This window comes from Triturus cristatus, chromosome 2_1, assembly GCF_964204655.1.
Source record: "Triturus cristatus chromosome 2_1, aTriCri1.1, whole genome shotgun sequence".
Taxonomy (NCBI): domain Eukaryota; kingdom Metazoa; phylum Chordata; class Amphibia; order Caudata; family Salamandridae; genus Triturus; species Triturus cristatus.
In genome coordinates this window covers 1,044,302,689-1,044,325,890 of record NC_140581.1, presented here as the reverse complement: position 1 = coordinate 1,044,325,890, position 23,202 = coordinate 1,044,302,689, and the positions used below count along the sequence as shown (strand labels likewise).

At 44.1% G+C, this 23,202-nt stretch overlaps 1 protein-coding gene across 1 annotated transcript in view; it reads right to left on the bottom strand.

Moving 5' to 3' along the window:
* The window catches only part of LOC146866318 (ovochymase-2-like), a 537,690-nt gene that overhangs the window by 287,056 nt on the left and 227,432 nt on the right, over nucleotides 1–23,202 (bottom strand). Inside the window, exons 8-11 of the mRNA XM_085635459.1 lie at nucleotides 20,785–21,006; nucleotides 19,298–19,438; nucleotides 10,959–11,195; nucleotides 8,814–8,999 (exon numbers count right to left, since the gene is read on the bottom strand). Of these exons, the coding sequence (XP_085491585.1) occupies nucleotides 8,814–8,999; nucleotides 10,959–11,195; nucleotides 19,298–19,438; nucleotides 20,785–21,006 (786 nt within the window). The remainder of the gene's footprint in view (nucleotides 1–8,813; nucleotides 9,000–10,958; nucleotides 11,196–19,297; nucleotides 19,439–20,784; nucleotides 21,007–23,202) is intronic.

Here is a 23,202-nt window from a genome sequence, read left to right as displayed (position 1 = left end):
ATTCTATACTGTAGTAACAGGTAGCCTTGCAATAGTGAAAAACAAAATATGCAGTATTTCACTATCAGGACATGCCACACACATCAGGACATGTCCTACCTTTCACATACACAGCACTCTGCCCATAGGGGTACCTTGGGCCTACATGTAAGAAAATGGAAGGTTAGAGCCTGGCAAGTGGGTGCACTTGCCGGGTCAACATGGCAGTACCAGACTGCACACAGGCTCTGCAATAGCAGGCTTGAGTTACATTTACAGTCTGCTTCTGTGGGTGCACAATTAATTGCTGGATGCCCACTAGCAGCATTTGATTTACAGGCCCTGGGCACACACAATGCACTGTACTAGGTACTGACTAGTAAATCAAATATGCCAATCATGGAATTACCAATTTATGACAACAATTGACAAAGGGAGCACTTGCACTTTGACACTGAACAGCAGCGCCAAAGTGCCCAAAGCATCTAGACCAGCAAAATGAAGTCCATCACACAGCAAAATAACAGGATGCAAAAGGCAAAAATACAGGGGAAACCCACGCTAATGATGCCAGGTCCAACACTAATAAACCTGCAGTTCCTCAAGCTGTTACTAGAGATCTCTCTTGAGTTGGATGCAAAATCCTCAAAATTCTTTCACATTGCTGCTGTTCCTCAAGGCATTACTAGCGGTCCTTCTTGTGTCAGATGCAAAAGCATAAAAATTCTTTCATGAAGCTGCAGTTCCTCATGCCACTACTAAAGGTTTCTTTCAGGTTGAATGCAAAATCTTCAAAATTGTTTACCAGAGCTGCAGTTTTTTAAGGCACTACTAAAGGTCCCTCTCAAGGCTGATGGAAAAGCAGTGAAATACTTCTATGAAGATACAGTACCACAAGCCATTGCTAGAGGTCCCTCTTAATTTAGAGGCAACTGCTTCAAATGACCTTCGCCAAACTGAGACGGTGTGCCTTTAAAATATACATTTGCATACGCACTTTTGCTATTTTAATGATTTGTGCTTTATTAAAAATAAAATAAAAAAATTCATTGGCCAAAGCTTCTTTGTAGTAATGAGTGGAAATTACAGCTATTAACACGTTTCTTGATTGGGGGATATTCTCAAGAACGTGCGATAATCATCGCTAAAATAGTTTAACGCAATGTGTCATATCGGCGTCTATCGCGGGAAAATAACTCCGTGTTATCATCTTATTCACAACACGGCAGTAACATGCAATAGGTTCCCAATAACGTGTCAAATGTCTGCGATAAAATCACCGGGACGGCAATAAATTCTATACCCGAACGTGAAAAAAGCTGCGATGGACCCAACTGTGACAAAAATACAGCGATAAGCAGCGCCACGCCTGAAAGTCACACAAGTCAGACGGGAAAAAATCACTATAAAAACGGCAGCAAAAAACACAAACAAAACACATACAAATGCGAGCACCATGGAGGTAGCCGGATCAAGTACAAAGGACAAACAGAACCCCACAAGCCCCATGGAGGACCAGCCTGGGACCATCATTGGGGAGACGGTGGCAGGAGTTGGGGGACCGGACATTGCACAACAGGACCTGAGCCAACAGCAACAGGGTGAGTAATGACCAGGGACTGGGGGACGGGGGTAGATGGGCACAATGGCACACATGCACAATTAAGTATAGCACATCTGCGGACAAACCATGCCCAAGAGTCAAACTCTGACCAAGAGCCCAATTTATCCCAAGTCTGAAACATCTCAGCACTGTATAGGCACAGAAGTGAAAGGCACACCGCCTGGAAGGGATAAGGGCCAGCAAAATCAGAGCTGAAGGGGCAACCCACCCACAATGCAGCACACACACATAAGAATCCAAGCACCTCAACATTGCCAACAATGTGGTACAAACTGCAACACTTTCACAACAGAACAGAGGACGCAACTGCTGCCGCTTGTATGCAGAAAATGGCCATTCGCATTTGGCATAGCAGGAAACTGTGAGATGACAATGTACAAGTACAACCTCACATCCCTGATGGTGTAGAAATGTCAAATGTCCCACATCAAATAGGCATCTCCTCACAAACAGTCACAATGTACATTGTCATGCAGTCTGTTAGTAAACTTGTACAATGCGTGAACATACATGTGAACACAATGTCAAAATGCATCTCCCCTTTACATTGCAGTGGGACAATAAACACCTCCCGCAGAGCAGACCCAACAACACAGCACTGATGATGAAATGGACCTCTCCAACATCGACACCGACACCCTCCAAAAGCTCATGGACAGCTCTGGCACCCCACCCCCAGGAGCAGGGCAGCCCAGCTGCATCTGGGAGCCACCACCCCCTGCACAGACCACACAGAAGGAAGCACCCACCACCACGGCTGTCTCCCAGGACCCCCACGACCAACACATGGCATTCCAATGCAGTGTGTTAGGTGGCAAGGAGAAGATGGCTGATCAGGTGCGGGTGGGGTTCGACCTCATGGCAGCCAAACTAGATGCCATACGTGGGTTTCTGAGTCCCATCAGGGACCACTTACAGTCCCTAACGGACACCCACTGTCCGCTTCATGCTCTCCAACAATCCATGGCTGACATCGCTGGAGTCATGACTCTGAGCCAAGAACAACTGTCTAGTCAGAGTGGCTCCAGCAATGTCAGCCGGGAGTTGGGACACATAAGGAGAATAATGGAGAGCTTGGAGCGGATGCAGGCGGAAATAATGTTTGCCATGGCTGCACACCAGCGAGATGTAGCTGGGATCTTCCATGCACTGCGGATCCTCTTCATGGCATTGCCACCACAAGGCCTGGCGTGGAAGAATGCTGCTGCTACCACTCCGTCCACACCTCAGCTCCCTGAAGTGTCACTGCCACACAACACAGTGATGTAGACAGAACACCACCACCAACATGTGCGGCACCTGACACATCAGAGGACGGTGATGATGACAAATCTGGCTTTGTGCTCGGAATTGAGTGGTAGCATTTATCTCCCCCATATTGCCGGTTTCAGCTTGGTTCTGCACTCTGCATCATGCCCTGGAATAACACCTCCCACTGTCCCCCGATACACTCAGCGACACTCACATTGGACCTCAACATGGACTGCCATATTTTTCTTGTTACCAATGACACAGCAATCACACTGCGGACTGAAGTCTTCCACTTCCGCTGAACTTGTCAATCCCTTAAGGACTCTGGCTGGTCCTCCACGGAGCAACAATGTGAAGTGGGGTTTGCATGGCCCTGTACTGGTTCAGTTTCAACACAACCACTGAATGTGAATAAAACATTTGAATTCACACAGATGTGTCATGGCTATGATCAATCAAGTATGTAAGTATGGAGGAATGTAGGGACAGTGATCCAACAAAAAGGTACTCCCTGGGTAATGCCATCAATGCGCATGTGTGGCCGTGACCCAGATAGGCAATGAGACACACATTGTCATTCAAATCAACACTCATCACAGTTGAATACAAGTGAAGGTGTGTAGACTTTATTAGCATATTCATGTCCGTAGGGGCAAGATAAGTGCCACAACATGCAGACCAATGCAGCAGTATGTCTGAATGAGGAACCTTGCCAAGCGCCGCTGTCCACTCCGAGGGAGTGCCTCACCTTTCATAGGTGTGTGTTAAGCCACATTGTTGTCCGCTCATGTATTCGGAGTCCAGGCAAATGCAGCCATGTCCACTGTTGTCCTGGGATATTTGACCAGATCTCCAAGATGCAACAAGGTGCCGGGACATGTGCAATGGGTTCAAATCAGTTGTGGCTGCAGGTACGTAGTTACTCGTCCATAAAAGCGATTGCAGCTTTGTAGGCCATCATTTCCAACATGAGGTCGTTGTCGGCTTCATCAAACGGTACGGCGAGTCCATCCATTGGCAGGTCCAGACAGATGTGCTGCATCCACCTCCTTTCACCAATTAGCACTACAGCCCAATAGGGGAGCTGATTTGTGCAATCTCCCAGGTCCAGCTGCTAGCATGTATGCCAAGTAGCAAGGCATCCCATAAACAGGTATCACGGTGACACTCCTGGTCGTGTGCCAACAGGGGGCACACACACATGGCAAAATCCAGTTCATCTACCTTCCTGTTGGATAGGCAGACATCCATGCACCACTCGAATATGCATGATTGACAATGCAACACAGGCTGAACGCAGGTGACGTTGGCACGGCGTACGCTTAGCCGGTACCTGATCCGCAGAACTGCCAATGGCAGTGCCCCCAGTAAATGCAGCTTTCGTGCACCATACAGTTCCACGTGACAGGGGTTCAGGGGTTATACATGTGTCTAGGATGTTCAGCCATTGCATTAGTGGCTCTTGTTGAAGCGGCACTGTTCTGACCTGCGCCAGTTCTGTGGATGAAATGCCACATCTCGGATCAATGAGTTGTTTTAGTGTGCCCCGGTTGTACGCCTGGGATGTTGTGGCAGTAAGTGTGAAGGCCATTCCATGCAAGATAACTTTGAGCAAGGACTCCTGTGTGTGGGGTGTGTATACGTTGGTCTCTCGTTGGGTTGGACATAGTGTAGGAGTTGGCATCAGCTGCTATAGCATCTGTCAGGGGGTGCCGGGCACATGCAATTCCGAAGTCGGAGGTGCAGATGTGCTTCCACCTGATAGTTCAGACAAAGGAGCTTTCATCCCTAGTGTTGGTTTGCCATCTGCTTGCATTCAGGAACTGTGAAGTGGCTTGTTGGGGGTGGGGTGAGATGAGTGCGACTTTGGGATTAATTTTTGACATGTCTTGCATGTGGAATATGAGCAACATCACTGTGTGTCACTCTGCCTCACAGCTGCTCCTCCCTTCCCTCGAACCCATTTACTTATGTGCGCTGCGCGATTGCATCACTGGCACTCCTACGGCACAGTATTGTCATACCTGTCTGCGCATGTCCACAAGCCTGACAACGACATTGTGATGTTGGCCGTTGAAGGTGGTGGGCCACGTGAGTGTAGGCCCATGGTAAGGATAGGGCGGACACAGATGTAGAGTACATGCTTGGCTGAACTGGCGCTGCTAATGTGGCTAGGCATTTGGCTCATGCTACAGCAATACAGATACACACAACACTTAGCATGTAAGATCCTGGACCTCGAGCGGTCTTGCGCTCCTTCATTACTCTGTTTGTGTGAGCCCGCCCACTGGGTGCATGCTACATTGCAACATTGTCGCTTGCAGGGGAGACGACTTAGCTACATGTCCAAGCTCTTCACCACTGCCTGAGGTAACATTGTTGCGTCCACTGCCCACAACACTACAAACACCAGCAGTATATGTCCACATAGACAGGTCTGTGCTCTGCATACTGAAGTCTGTCCAGCACATCACCACCACACTTGGCATTGTGTGCATTCTTATTCCTGGGTGACTTGCCTCCTTCACACATACTTGGTTCCCACCTCTCCTCACATTCTGCAATTGTGTGGCTGAGGGGCCATGCCGTTTTTGGAAGGTCAGCTGTCTTGTCCTGCGCTGCCTGGGTGGTAGTCCGGTGGGGGGGCCTGGGGGTGGTGGAGGTGGGTGTTGTGGCCCTCTTGCGTCTCCGAGCTGCATGATCAGTGTCTCCATGACATGTGTTGGGCTTCAGATGTGGCTCTGGGCTGGGCTCCCACTCATACTGCAGGTAGTCGTCCTGCTTTACAAGAGTGAAAGGCAGGTGTAGAATCTCTGCTGCTAAGAAGTCTTATCGCCTGTTTTTGGATCGCATCACAGGTCTGGCTGGTCGTTGAGAATACTGCAAAGTGGTGTTTTTGTGTGTTTTTGCACGGAAATGCCTACTCTGCATATCATTTTGCGGAAGCTATCGCTGGAAAATTGGCGATATCGGCAGTTTGCACCAGCTTGAGAATGGGGCGATAATTCTTTTGCCACTTTTGCTGCGCTAAAGTGCCGATAACTCGGCGATAAGTCCTTGAGAATGTGCCCCTATGTGTTTACTAGCAAATATAACTGTTTTCAAAGCACTAATTTTAGATATATACGTTTTGGAGTTGTTAATGCATGGACAATTAAGCTTTCTAAAATGAAGTCGTTTTATCTATAGATGTATGTTGTGGGCTATGGTTATGTTATGTTATATTGATTTGTATAGCGGACTAATCACCGGAGAGGGTATCGAGGCACTTGAGCAGGTTATACAAAGAGCCAAGTCTTCAGTGACTCAAGAAGTGAGTAGGAGGCTCTGACGTTTTGAGGGCGGTTGTTTTATCTCTTGTGTGCGATGTAGGAGAATGAGCGACCTCCAGTTTGGCTTTTGCAAGGAATTTGTGCAAGTGAAAGTGAGGCAGAGCGTAGGTGTCTGGTGGTAAGTGTATGCGACTATTCGAGTAATCTAGTCCTGTGCTGTGTAGGGCTTTGTATGTGTTCGTGAGATGTTTGAGTTGGCTACGCTTGTGAATGGGGAGCCAGTGAAGCTTCCTGAGGTGTGGTGTGATGTAGGTGCCGTGTGGGAGGTCGAGTAGGAGACATGCAGCGGTGTTCTGGATGGTCTGGAGTCTGTGGAGGAGTTGTTTAGAGATTCCGGTGTAGAGAGCGTTGCCATAGTCCAACCTGCTGGTGATGAGTGCTTGCTTGACAGTCTGGTTGATATTCTGAGGCAACAATTTGAAGATTTTTTGCAGCATACGTAGGATGTGGCAGCATGAGGTGCACTCTGCATTGATTTGAGCCGTCATGTTGAACTTGTCGTCTAGGATGATCCTTAGATTTCTAGCGTGGTCTGTGGGTGTTGGTCCTAGCTCCGATGGCCACCAGGTGGAGTACTATGGGGAAGTCTAGGTGCCAAAGACCAGTACTTCTGTCTTGTCAAAACACAAAAAAGGTGATGGGGGAGACGGCTGTATTAAGTCTAATCAATAGCAATCACTCAGGGTAGCATTCCATCTGATCATTCTTTGGTCCATCATGCCACCTCAGATTAGATCCAGCCATATGCAAATTAGTCTTGACCTGTTCTCCGGCCCAAAATTCAGAAACCAGGATAAGTATACTATCAAAATATGAATTTTAAATATTGTGCTAGAAAAATATTGTAGCAAGAATACAGGCTACCAAAATATACTGAATGTAAGATTTATATATTGTAAAGTTTTGTAGATGTGGAATTAAAAATAGTAAAACTATACTTAACTTTATATTAAAAGTACAATATTTTTTACTCAATATTGTGACTTATAGCCAGTGCGACATCATCAGCCTACTGGAAATGGCTAATTATTACCTCCAATGAAAACATAATTGTCATCCCTATGTCTGCAAAAGATACTGCCTCATTTTTGCACATCACTTTGCTATTGGACCATGATCCTAACTTTACCACCCATGTCCACATCTGTCTCAGAATGGATTAATGAAACAGATACCCTCCCAGGGATCACCAACTGTTTGGCCAAGAGTTAAACTGCTGTATGAATACGCTGCAAATAACATATCAGCCAAGTAGACTCATTGGGGCGAACAGGTTGGGTTCTCTTAGCTAGATGCTGATCCCACCCACACAGTTGATGTAAACTTTGCAGTGCACCTTTAGTTTCCAGCTTCCTTGCGCCACATCAATATTGGCTTGCTCTATTTTATAAATTCCGCATTGGGTCAAGCCATATTTTAAATATGCATACCCCAGTAGTAAAGTCAGGGCTTTCTACAAACTGATTACAAACTCCTTTCCACTGTGAAGTTTACCTCCCATCACTGACATTCTGCATTAAGCAGAACCAGGCTTCAACCTTTGCCGTTATGTGCCCCATTTTTAATTAACACATTTCCGACCAATTGAAACCCACTGCCACCTCCAAATTTGAGCCAGCACATTGCTGGTATACTCCTAGGTCAGATTTGCCAATGGCCTGCGATGCCCTTGCGTCATGCAAGGTAACGCAAGCCCTTAAGTCATATTTACTAAGCCATGCAGAACCACCTTGCCCAACTCTGTGTGGCTTAGTTAATCCGGAGTAGCGCAAGGCAGCCCAATTCGCTGCCTCATGTAACTCTGCGTTGGAAAGACATTCCATGTGTGGAGTGTGGGTGTTCCCATACATCCATCAATTGGTTTTGGCGCATTCCCAGATTTGCTAACACTACTAACACATTGCACATTTACTAACATTAGCATGTGTCAAAATGCTACACCTTCCCAGGTGAGGTGTAATGAGGACAAATATGTTTATTTCACATAATTTTTTTCTCTTTCTAAGTGTGCTGCACTCTGGAGCACACGTAGAAATAGGAAAATGCCTCTGAAGATTGTGTTTGTGCAGTAAGGTGCCCTCTCTTGCACAAAAGCAATTCTGCCTGCCACGCAGGCCCCCTTGCACATGGCACAAGGAAGTCTGAGGTTGGGGCTCGGCAGCCACAAGTGCGCTATATGTAAGTCAATATGGTGCATTCTTGCCCTCTCCATTTGACGCAGCACGTGGCAGCAACTTCTCTTGCTGCGTTGCATTGTGACAAATAGTAGGAAATCTGGCCTTGAATCTCCACACTTTTAAAACATACAAATGGAAACTAGAATGAAAATTCAAGACATCTAACCACTGTTCGGATTAAACTTGAACTAGATTTTTGTTTTTGATGGGAATTAAAAAGGCAGGGGACTCCATTTGCAACAGGATACTTCAATCTAAAGAATTCCTTTTGAGTCTGACTGATCATTGAAACCTTCATCACACATCTCTGGCCGTTGCAGACGAAGGAAATTAAGTGATCGGTGTGCATTTGGGTTCACAGTCGTTCATCTTAAACTTTGATCGAAACATAATTGGCATAGCCTTTTGGTCCACCGTTCCAGCCTGATAAATCTAGATCGCGAAACTCACCGATGGGAATGCCGTCCCAAGGGTTGGGTGCTGGGGGAGCTTCTGTTGGAGGGGTGACCAGTGGATCTGTGGTCCAGTAGGCTCTGAATCCTTTTCCTTCAGTGAAGAGATCACTGTAGAAACGAACCTTCAGCTGCTGTCCGCGGGAAGTGGTAACGGGTGGGAGCTTAGTTCCACAGAATGGACCTGAAATGCAAGAAAAAGAATACTTTGATTTCTTTTCTGTTTGTTATATACTTCGAACTTAGCCTAAGGGCATTAGATCACTTTGCCTAATAACCGGATAATGCCACACATTCTAATGGAGGCCCAAATAGATTACGGGGCATATTTACAAGCCCTTGCGGCACTGGAGTGTCACTTTTTTTGAAGCTCCGTGGCGCAGTATTCTGGCCCATGTTTGCATGGCCATACAAAGCCATCCTATGTGGCTTTTCGTGTTCTTCTAAATATGGACCCCTTTCACACATTGCTCTGGGTAAACAGTGTGTTCCATGGGTGTTACTGTGGGTGTTCCCACACAACACCTATGGATTTTGACGCATTTCCAGATTTACAAGGTTTCGTAAACCTGAGAATGCGACAGATTCTAACGTCCCCCCAGGGGAGGCATAAAAGTGGCGGTTCAAGGACAAATAAAGGAGGACAATACCTTCATTGATTGTTTTTGCGCAGGAAGGTCTCACTTCCTGGAAAAAAACAATCATCCCTGAAATGCAGGCACTCATTTACCATGGTGCCAGGGTGCCTGTGTTGGTGCTAGGCAGCCTATTGTGCACCCGTGCAGAGAAAAGCACAGGGAAACATGCATTGTTGTAAATACAACGCATCCCTGCACTTTCCTAATGATGCAGCTCGGCACAGCAAGATGGCTTGCAGCCCTGCGCTGCATCATTATCTTGTAAATATGCCTCTATGTGTTTTTATTTTTTATTTTTATTTAACACTTGGTCCATGGACACTTTTCCGGAGCACCAGATTACATTGCACAATGTCAGGTTCATGTTTTTGAGGGTGGGAGAGATTGTGTTTATACTAATTTTGTACCTTTATATAGCATTTGTCTTGAGATTTTCACATGGACACCAAATTACATTTCAAAAGGTCAGATTCCTATTTTTTTTTAAGCACAGGGAAATTAAATGATTTGCCTATATTCAGAGGATGTTGAGTTGAGGTCAAGACTCAAACCTGGATTCCCATTCCCAGTTCCCAAGTTGGCAGCTGGAGCCATTAGGTCACATATCCACCTGACCGACAAAGTCAATATCCATTATGCGGGAACTTTCAGGACAAAACAACCTTTACCAAGGGGTGTGCTCCCCTTACACCGAAAATAATTAATTTTTGGGGGTATGATCTGCACAGATTTGCCACCACCATTAAGTTCTGTCTTGCAACCTAAAGGTGTGTGGATCAGGCTGTTTACATATATATGGCAAAGACTGTATTCCTAACTTGCATTTAGAAAAATACGTTTTTACATGTTTGTTGTTTATATTTTACTGATGAGAGATGGGGTATTGAATAGTTGACATAATTTATATGGTTACAAGATACAAATCCCCCTGTGCTGGCATGTAAGAAAGGTAGCCTCGATTGATGCACAGCCGCACCATGGTACCGTAGTGAACGTGTGCTGTCCAGTATAGGATTTATACTGATTTTGTACTGGAGGTACATCATTCTAGTACAAATCCCTAGGCATAGACAAAGTCAGTAGGTTCCCAAGCATTGAATATGTGCTTTGCACTGCTGCACACCTGCAGTTCCAGTTTTTGAGAAATTAAGACATTTCCTCTTATTTGGGCCTGCTTCAAATAGCCGTTATTTTTGGGCAACCCCCGGTCTGGCTTTCTTCGTAGATTGGGTTTTGCATCAAAATCTATGGGAGTTTGTGCTGAGCCCAGTAATGGTCACTTGACACAAAGCGATGTAAAGTCGTTTTTGCACAGTGAAAAGTACACCTTCCCAGTTCAAAGTACATCTTGCCCTGGATAGTGAATAGCATGTGCCGCTTTGCACCCTTTTGAGTTACTTTGCATCATGCTCGCATCGACACAAAGCCTTAGTACGTCTGGGCTTCAGAGCTTAAGCCAAGCAAGCCTGGAGAGTCTATTGCGTTGTTCTGCCCAAAAGACTTACCATATATGATTGCACCCTCTTTTGAATCATCATAGATGGTTACAGAATCGAGGCATTTCTGGGTGATCAGGCCTGGGTCTTCCATGTCAAAATGAGTGAAGCTCAGAGTCAGCGTCTTTCCTTGAGGGGCCTCAATGCTCCACAGGCAAAGGCCATTGGCGGGGTAACTATCGGGCCACCGGGGGGATTTTAATACTCCAAGATCTCCATGAAAACCTCCTCCGCACTTCTGTATTTCTGAAAAATATGGACAACATCAATGTTGGTTATAAACATTTCATGTTACAAAGTTAGGCGAGGCTGGTTTGTAATACTGATTGAGCTGGTTCTGCAGAAGTCCTTTGCTCAAACAAATCAGTCGAGCAAGACCAGACTCATGGGCGTCATTTAGAAGTCACTAGGGGTAGCAGTTTCTGCCCTTGGGATGCCATTTGGTCAAAATGACACTTTACTTGTTACCTTGGCCTTAGAATGCTGAAAGCAATGTCTACAATGGAATGCTGAGGAAAACAAAGATGTGGTAAGTTGAATGCTTGCCGACTCGGCGATGCAGCGAGCGCAAGCTAAGTAGTTTTATTTATTTATTTACTTACTTTACTCCTTGCAGTCGTATGTCGGACTCTACTACCCCCCCGCCCCAGCCTGCCCAGCCCACGCCCCGCCCCACTGCCTCACAGCATCACCTCGGCGAGCTGCCACTGCATGTGCCTGGCATTTGGTGCTGTGCGTGGACATTTGTTTCTCTGCCTTGGTATTTGGGGTTGTATTTGGACATATTGTACTATAGTTAATAACGTAGAATTGATGATGTGCCTGGCATATGGGGTTGTGACTGGACATGTGTGACATTTCCTGGCCACTTGGAGCTGTGTCTGACCATTTGAGCTGTGCCTGGTCATTTTAGATTTTTCAACTGTGCCTGGAGATTTGCTGCTTTGCCTGGAAATGTGGTGCTGTACCTGAGCATTTCTGGGTGTATTGTGGCATTTGGGTGTGACTTTGGGCTTTGAAATTATATATTGCCATATGACGTTTGCTAGGGCATATTCTGAGTCATTGTATCTAGTATGTGATGGGGAAGAGGATCACAGTGTCATTGGCATGTCATAGGTGTACTTTTTGGAATATGACAACGACACCTTAGTTATTATATGAGTGATAAGTAAAGTAGATGTCCATCTGCTTTATAAGCTGTTTTCTGGAATTACAGTAAAACACAATATATATGTATGGTGGACGGATTACCTGAGACAGAGACTCCAGAAATATCGCCAGACTAGGGCTCTAACATCTAATCACTAGGAACTACTCAGGATTCCTTGTTTCTCTAAAGCCAGGATTGGAGGCCGAGCTTTCTCAGTGAGAACTGCATTACTCTGGAACTCTATGCCTGGCCACCTTCGTAAGTCAGAGACAGAACAAGCATTTAGGAAAGCACTGAAAACTAGGCTTTTCAGCCAACCTTAAGCTCCTCCCCCTTTTTCTCCTACTGTTAAATCTGCTGCTAGCGCCAGGACACCTCTGTTGGAGGTAGCCGTGCGCTGAATAAATGTCCTATTGAATGATTGATTAATTTGATTGATGGTGCACAGTGATGTTTCCCAATAACCAAACTGCGATGGTGCACTCCTCTTGGTCTTCAACCAAATGATATTAATTTTAAACTGGCCCACATCTGTTACAGTGGTACCTATGTGCAGATGCAAGGCTGAGCCAGACAACATTCTCCTTCTCTGGACCTGCACTTATAGAAATGTGTGCGCTGTGTTTACTCACAACCTGTTACCTGTTACCCCAGCTGCACATCACAGAACTTATTTTATAAGATGAACCATGGAGTGAAAGCTCAAAACCACGTTACTAACAAGCTCACAAAGGATGAGGCTCCACCAGGGAGTCCCAATCTACAGATGCTCAAAAACAGAGGTGAAAAAGCAAAAATGCTGCAGCTTTTCCCAGGTCAGAACATGCTTCCTTACAAAAGGTAACATTGAAACAATCTACTAGCAATAATTAATTCAGTTCTGCTGGGCTTTGCTCCTGATAAGAGAATAAACATTGATGAGGTGTGAACAGGTCTCCGTGCCAGGTGACAATAATACTGCTTCTGGGAGAATGAAGACTGGAATGAGTAGTCACTGCAACTCATTCAGGAATGTAGCAGTTAGAAGTGGACAGGAACTCAGATGGTATCAAAAAGTAGACAATAAACTCGCCAATGTGACATGCAGTTGAACAGGGGATCCCTCTTAGACGTCTGTCTCTACTCCCACTTGGTGGGAAACAGCTGCACCCATATGTATAGTTGGATCCACATTTCCATGAGGCAGGCCATGCAAACTAGGTCCCCTCAGGAACAGATTACCCTTTGCAAATCAGAAAGTAAGCCCTTTAAGGTAACAGTATCCTTTGAATGGTGTGCAACTGCAATTGAGAGAGTGAGACCCCATTTCCTAGGGGAAACATAATTTATCACATGGTCAATAACACACAATACTTTTACCATGCATCCATTGTTATGCAAATGCCTACAACACAAATGCCTTTACCACTCAATTCAATTCAATTCAATTCAAAATAAGCTTTATTCGGTTGGGACATACAACCATAAAAGCACAATATATAGCACATGACTTACTAAAATACCATGATATAGATCCACATACAATATTAAAACACATACAGTTATCATTTTACAGTATCCAACAGACTATGGTTATCTTCTCTTAAAATAAACAGTAAGCACAGAATAGCATTGCATATTTACATTAGGGGGAGCCATCTGGACTTTTCAATGTCCGGTATATAGTGCGTAAGTTAAAGCAAAACTCCAGATGTAAACAATGGACTCATAGCAGCGTAGCCTAATATTAATAGCGAAAGCGAAGGATCAACTTGCAAAAGCTTAAGAAGTACAAAAACTAAAGTGCAAAGTGCATAGCAGCATAACACAAACAAAAAAAAGTGCAAATGCTAAAGTGCAAAGTGCAGGAGCAGTAGGGCTGCCCCTTACTTGATGAAGGATAAAGGTTCACGTTAGAACAGCATACCCTTTCTAATCTTAATTGCACTTAAAATAAATGTAGCAGTATAAAAACATACATCAGGGTCGTTGAGTGCAAAAAGAAAGGTCATAGCAGCATTGATGGTATTGTTTCATACTTTTTAAACAAGGGCTTGAGATAGACGATCCTTAAAGGCAGAAAAAGATCACATAAAAACAGGAAGTGCAAAGTGCTTTGTTTTGTGAACCCGTCACAAGGACAAGGGGTAACTGGGTGCTGGTTCATCACAGGAAACGCAACCAGATGGTGCACGAGGCCTAATCTCAATCTGGTTAATACATTACAATGGGAAGATCTTGTAACTAAAGAGAGATAGGATTGGAAACCCAGTGTATCCATATATTGGTGGTAAAACTGGTACGTGGTTTGTTTCTTAATTAATTCCCTCCTACATGCGTTCTTATGTGACAAAAAGATGTTCTTTAACTCCTGTTTAGATGTAACTGGTGTCTCGTTATGCTTTCCCAGAACAGATAGAATAAAAATGTCCCCATAAGTTTGAGTTAAATATTTCAACCATGGTATCTTTAGATAATTTTCCAGGCATAGACAGTCGTTTATAATAGACTTAGTAAAAGTTGTCTCATCTTTAGACCATATCGAACGCCAAAGCTGAAGCGGTCTCAATGCTATTAAATCACTCAAAAAGTTCAGACCAACCTCGCAATGAATAGGTTCAGAGGGGGCAGAGACGGGGAGACATAAAAGCTTTTTTAAAAAGGAGTTCTCTTCCACCTGTAGATCATGGCAAGGTTCTGATCCCCAAATCCCGGCCCCGTAAAGAGCGACCGATGTACATCTAGCTTTAAAGATATCAATCATGTCTTTAATCCGACGATCCCCCAGATTAATGGCAAATTTAAAAACACCATATATACTTTTCCTCAATTTGGCCCGAACCTGGGATATTTCATAATTCCATTTCCCATCCGATGAGAAAGAGATACCCAAATAACAGAACTTATCCACATATTCTATTTTATTACCCTCGATAAAAAACGGTTTCAAGCTTTTATATTTTGGGCCACATACCATTGTGAAAGTTTTGGTTTTGTTTATTACCAGCTTCCTCTGGTTGGTAAAAGCTCCAAACCCATCTATTAACCTCTGGAGGCCAACCGGTGTTCTTGATAAAAGCACGGCATCGTCCGCGTAAAGCAGTACTGGTACTTCTTTGCCTTCCACTAGCGGTGAATCCACCTGAATCCTCATAAGTATAGCATCAACTCCGTTAATAAACAGAGTAAAGAGTAGTGGGGCTAGTACACAGCCTTGGCAAATGCTGCGTTTTATGTTAAAATTGGGGGTGCATTCGCCTTTCTGGCCATATCTAACTTTGGTTGAAAGGTTTTCGTACAACCTGGCCAAGAAATAAATAATCAATTTCGGGGCCCCTAGATTGAGTAAAACAGACCATAAAATTCCATGATCAAATTAAAAGCACTACTTAAATCAATAAAACATAAAAAAAAGCCGACCCTGCTTGGCTTTGGTATATTTGCCGATTAAAAGTTCCAAATTAATACATTGTTCCAACGTGCCTAACCCTTTTCTGAAACCATATTGCGCCTGTGACATAATTTTATTATCCGAAACCCACTCCTCCAGTCTTAACAATAAAACCCTACTCATGATTTTTACTGAGGAGTCAAGTAGGGAGATTGGGCGGTAGTTCTTCGCTTCTGATTTGTTACCTTTTTTATAAATAGGGATAATAACGGATTCGCCCCAAGAGGAAGGGCAACCCTCGGTAACTGCTGCGTTAAAAACTCTGGTAAGTATGGGTCCCCATACTTCAGGTATTGATTTGTACACATCAATGGGGACACCGTCAACACCCGGTGCTTTGTCTCCTTTACTATTTCCTATTCCTATCAGGACTTCGTCCAAAGTTATATCAAGCGGGATAATTGGCCAAAGGCATTGGGTATTTAAATTTACTGAGGGGATTTCGCTAGGGCTAAAAATACCAGAAAAATGAGCCACCCATTCTTCACAGCTTACATGAGTTAAAAGCTCTGGGACTGATTCGATTTTAAGTAATTTTGAATTCACTGTTTCCCAGAATAGCTTATTATTTGAGGTTTCTGCTGCGAATGCAAGGTTGTCCCATGCCTCTTGTTGGAGCTCTTTCTTCCTTCGTTTTATATTAAGATTATATTCTACTCTTAGCAAACGGATAACTGAACTATCCTTTGGTTTATTTGAGAGGGCTATTTTCAAACGGTTCAGGGAGACAGTACAAAAGTGATCGAACCAGCCCCTAGCCTGTGTTGGTTTCCTGGGTAGTAACACAGTCAGTAATTTAGTGATATGTGCGGAGATTTTATGGAAATTAGACATAATCTGTGGCAGTTCCGTCCCGAAAGATAAACAATCATCTATTTCATTACTACATGTCTGTACAATCTTTTTTTGCATCTCACAGGAGCTGGAACCTCTCCATTTCAGTCTTGTACCATTAGGGCGTGTCGGTATGATGTTATTCACAATTGTACACGGTTCAGCTGTTTTACGCCCCCATATATGCAGGTACATAGTGATTGATTTATGGTCACTTATAGACAATTCGACAACCTGCGGGGTAGAGCATAAATTTACAATATTGGCAGAAACTATGACATGGTCAATACAACTGTGCGCAGACCTTCCAATAAAGGTTGGGATCTCTTGTCCGCTCCCATCCTTAGCAAACTGCAGAATATCCAGGTCAAATTCTGTCATTACTGCATTTAGAGTGTTACCATAGGTAGTATGTGGGAAGTGCAGATAATCATTACCTTTATCATTTTGACCTCCGCATACTTTGGTCATCGACAAAGGACAGGTAACAACATTAAAATCACCTAGCCAAACAATATTCTAATAAAATTCTTCCCTATTGGCCATTTTGTCTAATTCTAGTTTTAAATCTAAAACTACATTATAGCGGGTGGAATCGAAAATATTATTATAGAAGTTAATCAAAAGCACATCCTGGGCCTCCCTATGCTGCAGCCATAATAACTGTGAATGATGTTCTATATTAATGCCTCTTTTGACTTTCAACGGTAAATTATTTTTTAATAGAATTAACAAACCTCCCTTTGCTCTTCCACGGGGGGAAGGGGTTGCGGGCAGATTATATGCTACATAACCATCGAAATGGACATCGACGGTACTCCAGGTTTCCTGAAAACAAACTATATCAAATGAATTAACAAATTCCTTCCATCCTAACACACCAGATTTACTTGCAATGCCGGCTATGTTCCAACTAATGATTGAATAACCATCATCCTAGTGTGTTCCCTGTTGTAATGTGGGTGGGATGGTTCCTTGGCGGGTAGGATCACTAATATAGGCACCACCAAGAACCTTTATACTGTCGTCTAAAGGTGCATTACTAGAGGAATTTGCGATTAAACTGTGACCGTTACTCTGATCAATATTAACCCCTTTTTAGGGGGTTGTTTGCTCTCCTTGATATAAGGGTGCAGTTTTATCACGGGCTACACAGTTCAACATGGGGAAGCCATCGGGATCTTTGGTGGGCCCCTTTACTGAGGGCAAATCTAAGTCCAAGGACCCAGGAATTCCCACCCCCTTACATATATACTAGTTGGATCCAGTCAATCATTACAGTCTTGGGTACTGAGAGGATGGAATCTATTATGTGTGGGCAGACCAGGGTATTTCTGCAAATTTAATGCAAATTAGAACTACAAGCACTGGGGTTCCTGTCTCCAAACTGAGGGGGACTTAACCACTCATGCTTTTGCCACATACATGCCTTTTTCACGCATGCGTTTACAACAAGATGAGAATATATAATGCGTTGTAAAGGCATGCGTGGTAAAGATATATGCGTGGTAATGGATGTGTTGTAAAGCCATGGGTGATAATTCCATGTGTGGTTCCATCATACATCCATCTCCAGGTCTTGCAGAACAGTTTAAATAAAGTAAACTGGGACGTCTGGTACACATCACTTGCAGCCCCCTGTCATCCTACTCATCCCTTAAGATGATGCTACAGTCATGATGTTCACTCTCTCAGCCTTGGCAGAGGCTAAACCACAAAGCATTGTGTAAGCACTGTGACTGATCCTGTCCTTGGACTTGTGTTGGATGCAGCAATGATGGAGAGATGCAGCACTGGAGTAGGTTTGATACACAATGAGGCACACAGTTCCTCCCTCATGAATATCAATAAAGCAGAATTTGCAAGTGGACCTCACAACACTAAGTCATGCGAGTAGGGCTGGCTATCTGAAAGGAACAGCACCTCTCAAGAAAACTGCAGGTAGTCCAAAACTCTGCGGCCAGACTTCTGCTAGGCTTATCCAACAGGTGCAGTGTGCGCGTCCATTTGCGCTCTCTGCACTCGCTTCCTGTTGAGGCCCGAATTCATTTCAAAATTGTCTCCATCACCCACAGGGCCCTCTATGGCAGGGGCCCCAGTTATCTTCAGAAGAGATTTGTCTTTTACAATCCAGTGAGACAGTTGCGTTCCTCTTCGTAACTTCTACTGCAGACCCCCAGATTCTATCGTCAAAGGCTGGGCGTATGTTCACTTGTCAGGAAAGCTAGCCTGGCTTGGAATGCTTTGCCCTTGGCGTTGCGGAGCATTCAGGATCATGTGATCTTCAAGAAAAAGCTTAAAACCTTCCTTTTTTAGTTGCCCCTCTGGTACACTTTTCCTTTACCTCTGCACGCACCGGGACACTCTGCCGAGTAGATGAGCGTGATATAAAATTATATAACATAACACAACATATTTGTGCTTCCTGGACCTAATGCAGCTTGCCTACATAATGACCCCTGCTCATTAAAGGGCATTCAGGAGCTCAGGAAACAGAGTCATGTCTCCCACCTGCAGTTACTGCTTGACAGATCTCTCTCATTGTTAGTGGGTTTTATACTTCATGGTGGTGACATTTGACAAACAGTTTGAGGATGCGTAAAACCATCATGCATGAAAAACAGTAATTAGCAATCACATTTCGTATCCTAATTACATTCAGTTTTTTAGGGGCTGTGCTGTTACTCAGGATAATTTAATTTAATTTAGCTGCACAGTGACATCTTTGAATATAAAGGGCACATTATATGATTTATTCACAATCACTTACATCAAGTATACACAGATCAAATGTAAAATCTAATTAAAAAAGTAATTTCACATAGTCCCCCTCTGATTTCACACCACAATGGCACAGCGTGAGCAATTGGTTCTTGTAAACATGCAGCCCACCATTTTCACCTTGTCACTTTAGGGGTCCATCTCACCTACCCTCTAAGTCGTCTGAGTGGACAGCTTCCCATCGTGCCATAAATCCAAAATCGGACAAGCTTGAGTCAGATGAGAACTTCAGGAAAAGTTTATTGCTTGTGCTGATTATCACTGGGGGAAGCGAAAACCCACAGTAGGTTCCTGAAAGTCGGACAATTAAAGAAGAACAAAATCAGATTCATCTATTGCCTTAAAAACATTTGCGTAATATTAAAAATGGGGGAGCCGCGTAAGCAGGTGTCTCCATCCTTTTCTGTGATAAGAGCTACTTATGTTCAATGAACATCATCCTGAGCTATTAACATTATTAGTATTGTAATAGTGACCACATCAGACAAGATTTCATTAGCGGTCACCCTGGGCAAGATTATCAGCAGTAACCACCTCAGTGTATCAGGCGAGGTAGCCAGATTTGGAATGACTTAACATGAGTAACGCATAACAGCCATTACTGAAATACCCCTGGCGACAAAGTAATAATAATAGTAATAAGTCTCCCAATCGCCACATGATTTATCATTCAAATACCAGTATTAAATATATTTAGCAAATTCTGCCATTTTGTTCAAACATCAGCATCTGAGTTTTGAAAATACACACATTTTTATATTTTATCAACACAGACACTCTTGCAGTATGGCACAGTGTTTTCATTTCTCCTAGTTTTTCCCCTCTAAGCAATTGTTCCGGATTCTACAGCACACATACAAAGTAGGAACTGCCTAAAAGCATAGGTTTTGTACTGAAGAGAACCCTCCCTGTACACAAACTATGCTTACCACAACACAGACACTCTTGCACTATGAGGCAATAGTGTGTGTGTTGGTGCATGGCTGCCAACTTTTACCAGTGCAGGCATAGATCAGAACAACGCAAAACCAAAGGAAATGATGGACGGAGTGTTGAACATTGCAAGCACTCACCCCCAGTCAACTGATCTGGGTTTAATCCACCACCGTTCTTTAGCCCACTCTGCCACCCCAGTTCAGACATGCCCATATGCCAGAAACCGGTCCCAGGATGCTTGTTTCCGGTCCAGGGAAGACATGGCTTGGCAGTTCGGGCTGGACTGTTCCCATGAGGCACAGGGTCAGACTGATTTGCATATGGCCATGTCTGAACTGGGGTGGCAGAGTGGGCTAAAGAACGGTGATGGATTAAACCCAGATCAGTTGACTGGGGGTGAGTGCTTGCAATGTTCAACACTCCGTCCATCATTTCCTTTGGTTTTGCAGAAATCAGAACAACACCACACCTTAGTAGATATGTCGCAGTTCTGCTCTCTTCCGTTAATGGAACGCTGCACAGCAACTTTACCTGCTTCACTGTGTTGAGGGATTGTTTTAGTAAATCTGGTCCCGGTGTCAGGATGATATGCCATGTCATCATTTCATTTTGCAGCAATCCCACAAACCAACAGTAAATCGCATCCAGCTTTCCAATCGAGGATTGAGTCCGTGCCACAAAAGCAGCCCTCAGTGGCTTACCTATCGCTTCAATGTTGTCCGCAACCTCTAATTTATCCCCTCCACATTGGCCCAAGCTCCCATCAATGGCGAGACCTTCAAAAGACAGTTTCAGTAGCCAGCCCTCAGTGGCTGTGATGTTCCAGCTACACAGTAGGTTGGCAGGGTACGAGCCGGGGTAGTCTTTGGAAGATATTGTGCCCTTGCGGCCAATTTGGAGAGCATTGCTGCTGCAGCCCGAATCTAGGCAATCAAGAAAAAAGATGGGTTGGATCAGAGAAATACAACAAGCCAATAAGCATTGGATCAATTATTGGGTTATAATGACATATGGAAAAGGAGATGCCTTTTTATTGGATGATGACCTTTGATGATGCAAGGTCACAAATGTCAAGAAGTCTTACGTTAAGAAGAATACAAATTCACACTAGCATCCTTGTATGTAGCAGCGGCATTACACATGATACAAGAAGGTACCGGTAGGTCGCGGAGGACAGATCAGGTATTGGAGATCTACAAGCGAGACGTGTATGTCACTGCATAAAAAAACAACTTTTGGCTAAAACACAAAGCTATACCTTTCGGGAAAAGGCAGATTCGTTGAGTGATGGAAAAAATGATTATGGACCCACCACTGAATCTCGAGTCCTCATAATAATAAAAACAAAATACAAAAGTGCACAAAAATGTGAACAGTTCCTAGAATGGAAAGGATTACACGTTTATGGAAAGAAGAAAACAGTATCAAAGCAAAATATGAAAAATGAAAGCTAACCAAACAGTTCAAAATAGGGTGGACTCCTTTTTATCTCTACCACAGCCTTAAACAGAAAGCAGGACAGAAAGAAAGAAATATCACAAAGGATAAAAAGCAGCATACGAAAAAAGGAAGGAGACAAGGGTGTATGGTGTGAGGGTAAGTCAGAGGAGGGTGTGGGTACGAAGTAGGCACAAAAAATAAAATAAGGAATGCTGAGAACGGTTGTGTGGAATGAAATCTAGGAAGAATTAGTGGGGACTAAAGGACTTTGCAAATGTTAAAAATCATATGCTTATCAAAGGACCAGGACTGGTGGAATTTCATTTTCGGAAATTGTAGGTGGGAGTGTGGAATAATGTCATTATGGTGACATTGCTGTATTCAGAAGATTAGAGGCAGGGGCCAGATTGTGGGCATTGGTATGTAGCACATTCAGATAAAACAAGTGGACTTTATCAAACTGTGACTAGTGTCAAAGTCTGTAAGTGCCTTTCCAGGGTGAGAATTGGGAAGAACCAATGTACACATCATTATGCACAAATATTTTCCACATGTTTAAAACTGTTCAAGTGTAGATTTTGGGCATCTGAGTACTCAAGACTATCCTAGCCTTTTGTAGATTTTATTGAGTGCGGGGGATTGTTTGTGATGCCTAAAAATTCAGAAACCTGCTCAAGATGTAGGTGTGAGCCAAATGCAGCGGCGGCTCCTGTGCTAAGGCACTGCTCTCTGAGCACTTCAAAAAGGAAGAAATAAAATATTAACACAATGTTATTATCATTTTATTTTTCCGTACTGGCTGAGTTGGTTGGGGGTTGGGCGGGGCTGGGCTGGGCTGTTCAGAGCAGGGGGAGGAGTGGGGTGCACTTTCTAAGTGCACATGACGATTTGGCCGGCCGTCATGGCCGACGAGACCGTCATGGTTACTTAGCATGCTCTCCACTCAGCTCTATTGCAAGGCCTGGTGGAGAACACGCACAGGCTCCCAGTCCCTGTCTGAGTGCCGAACTATGGCTCTCAGACCAATCACGATGCTGCTATCATGCTGATGAAAGCAGCTTTGTGATTGGCAAGGGGAGTCTAGGAGCCTGCGTGCTTCCATGATGCCGGGAGAAGAGAAAAGGATGGAGGAGAGGCGGCGGCCGTACCCAGGTAAGGTGCTATTTTTTTTCATCCCCCCAACTACCCTCGTTCGGTAGCAGCCGCCACTGCCCAAATGAAGCACATTTCCAACTTTTTCAGCCCAGGGATCAATAGTTTCATTTTCGTGCTCCCTCATTTTGTTTAATCGGATTCATAGGGTAAAGCATCTTGCGAGTCAGCAGTCAGAACTTTCACTTGTGTGTTTGAAACCTGTCTTGAGCTGCTGACCATTTCACAAATCTGCAAAAATATCATTGCTTCAAATGTGTTTATGTATCAGAGAGTGCACCATTGAGGGTGATACATGTACATAATTACATTGTGAGACCCCTGCAACATAACCTAGTTACTTGATTATTTGAACTTCACTAGACAGGATCAATTGCCTTCTATCATTCAAAGACCAAGTGATATCTGGAACAAAGCAAGTGGAAATATGACATTTCTCCTCTAAACTGCTGCTTTCAGCTCTGTTCCTTATTAACGTAGGTAAAAGGAATGATACATGAAATATGGAAGGCCACCTGCGAAAAGTG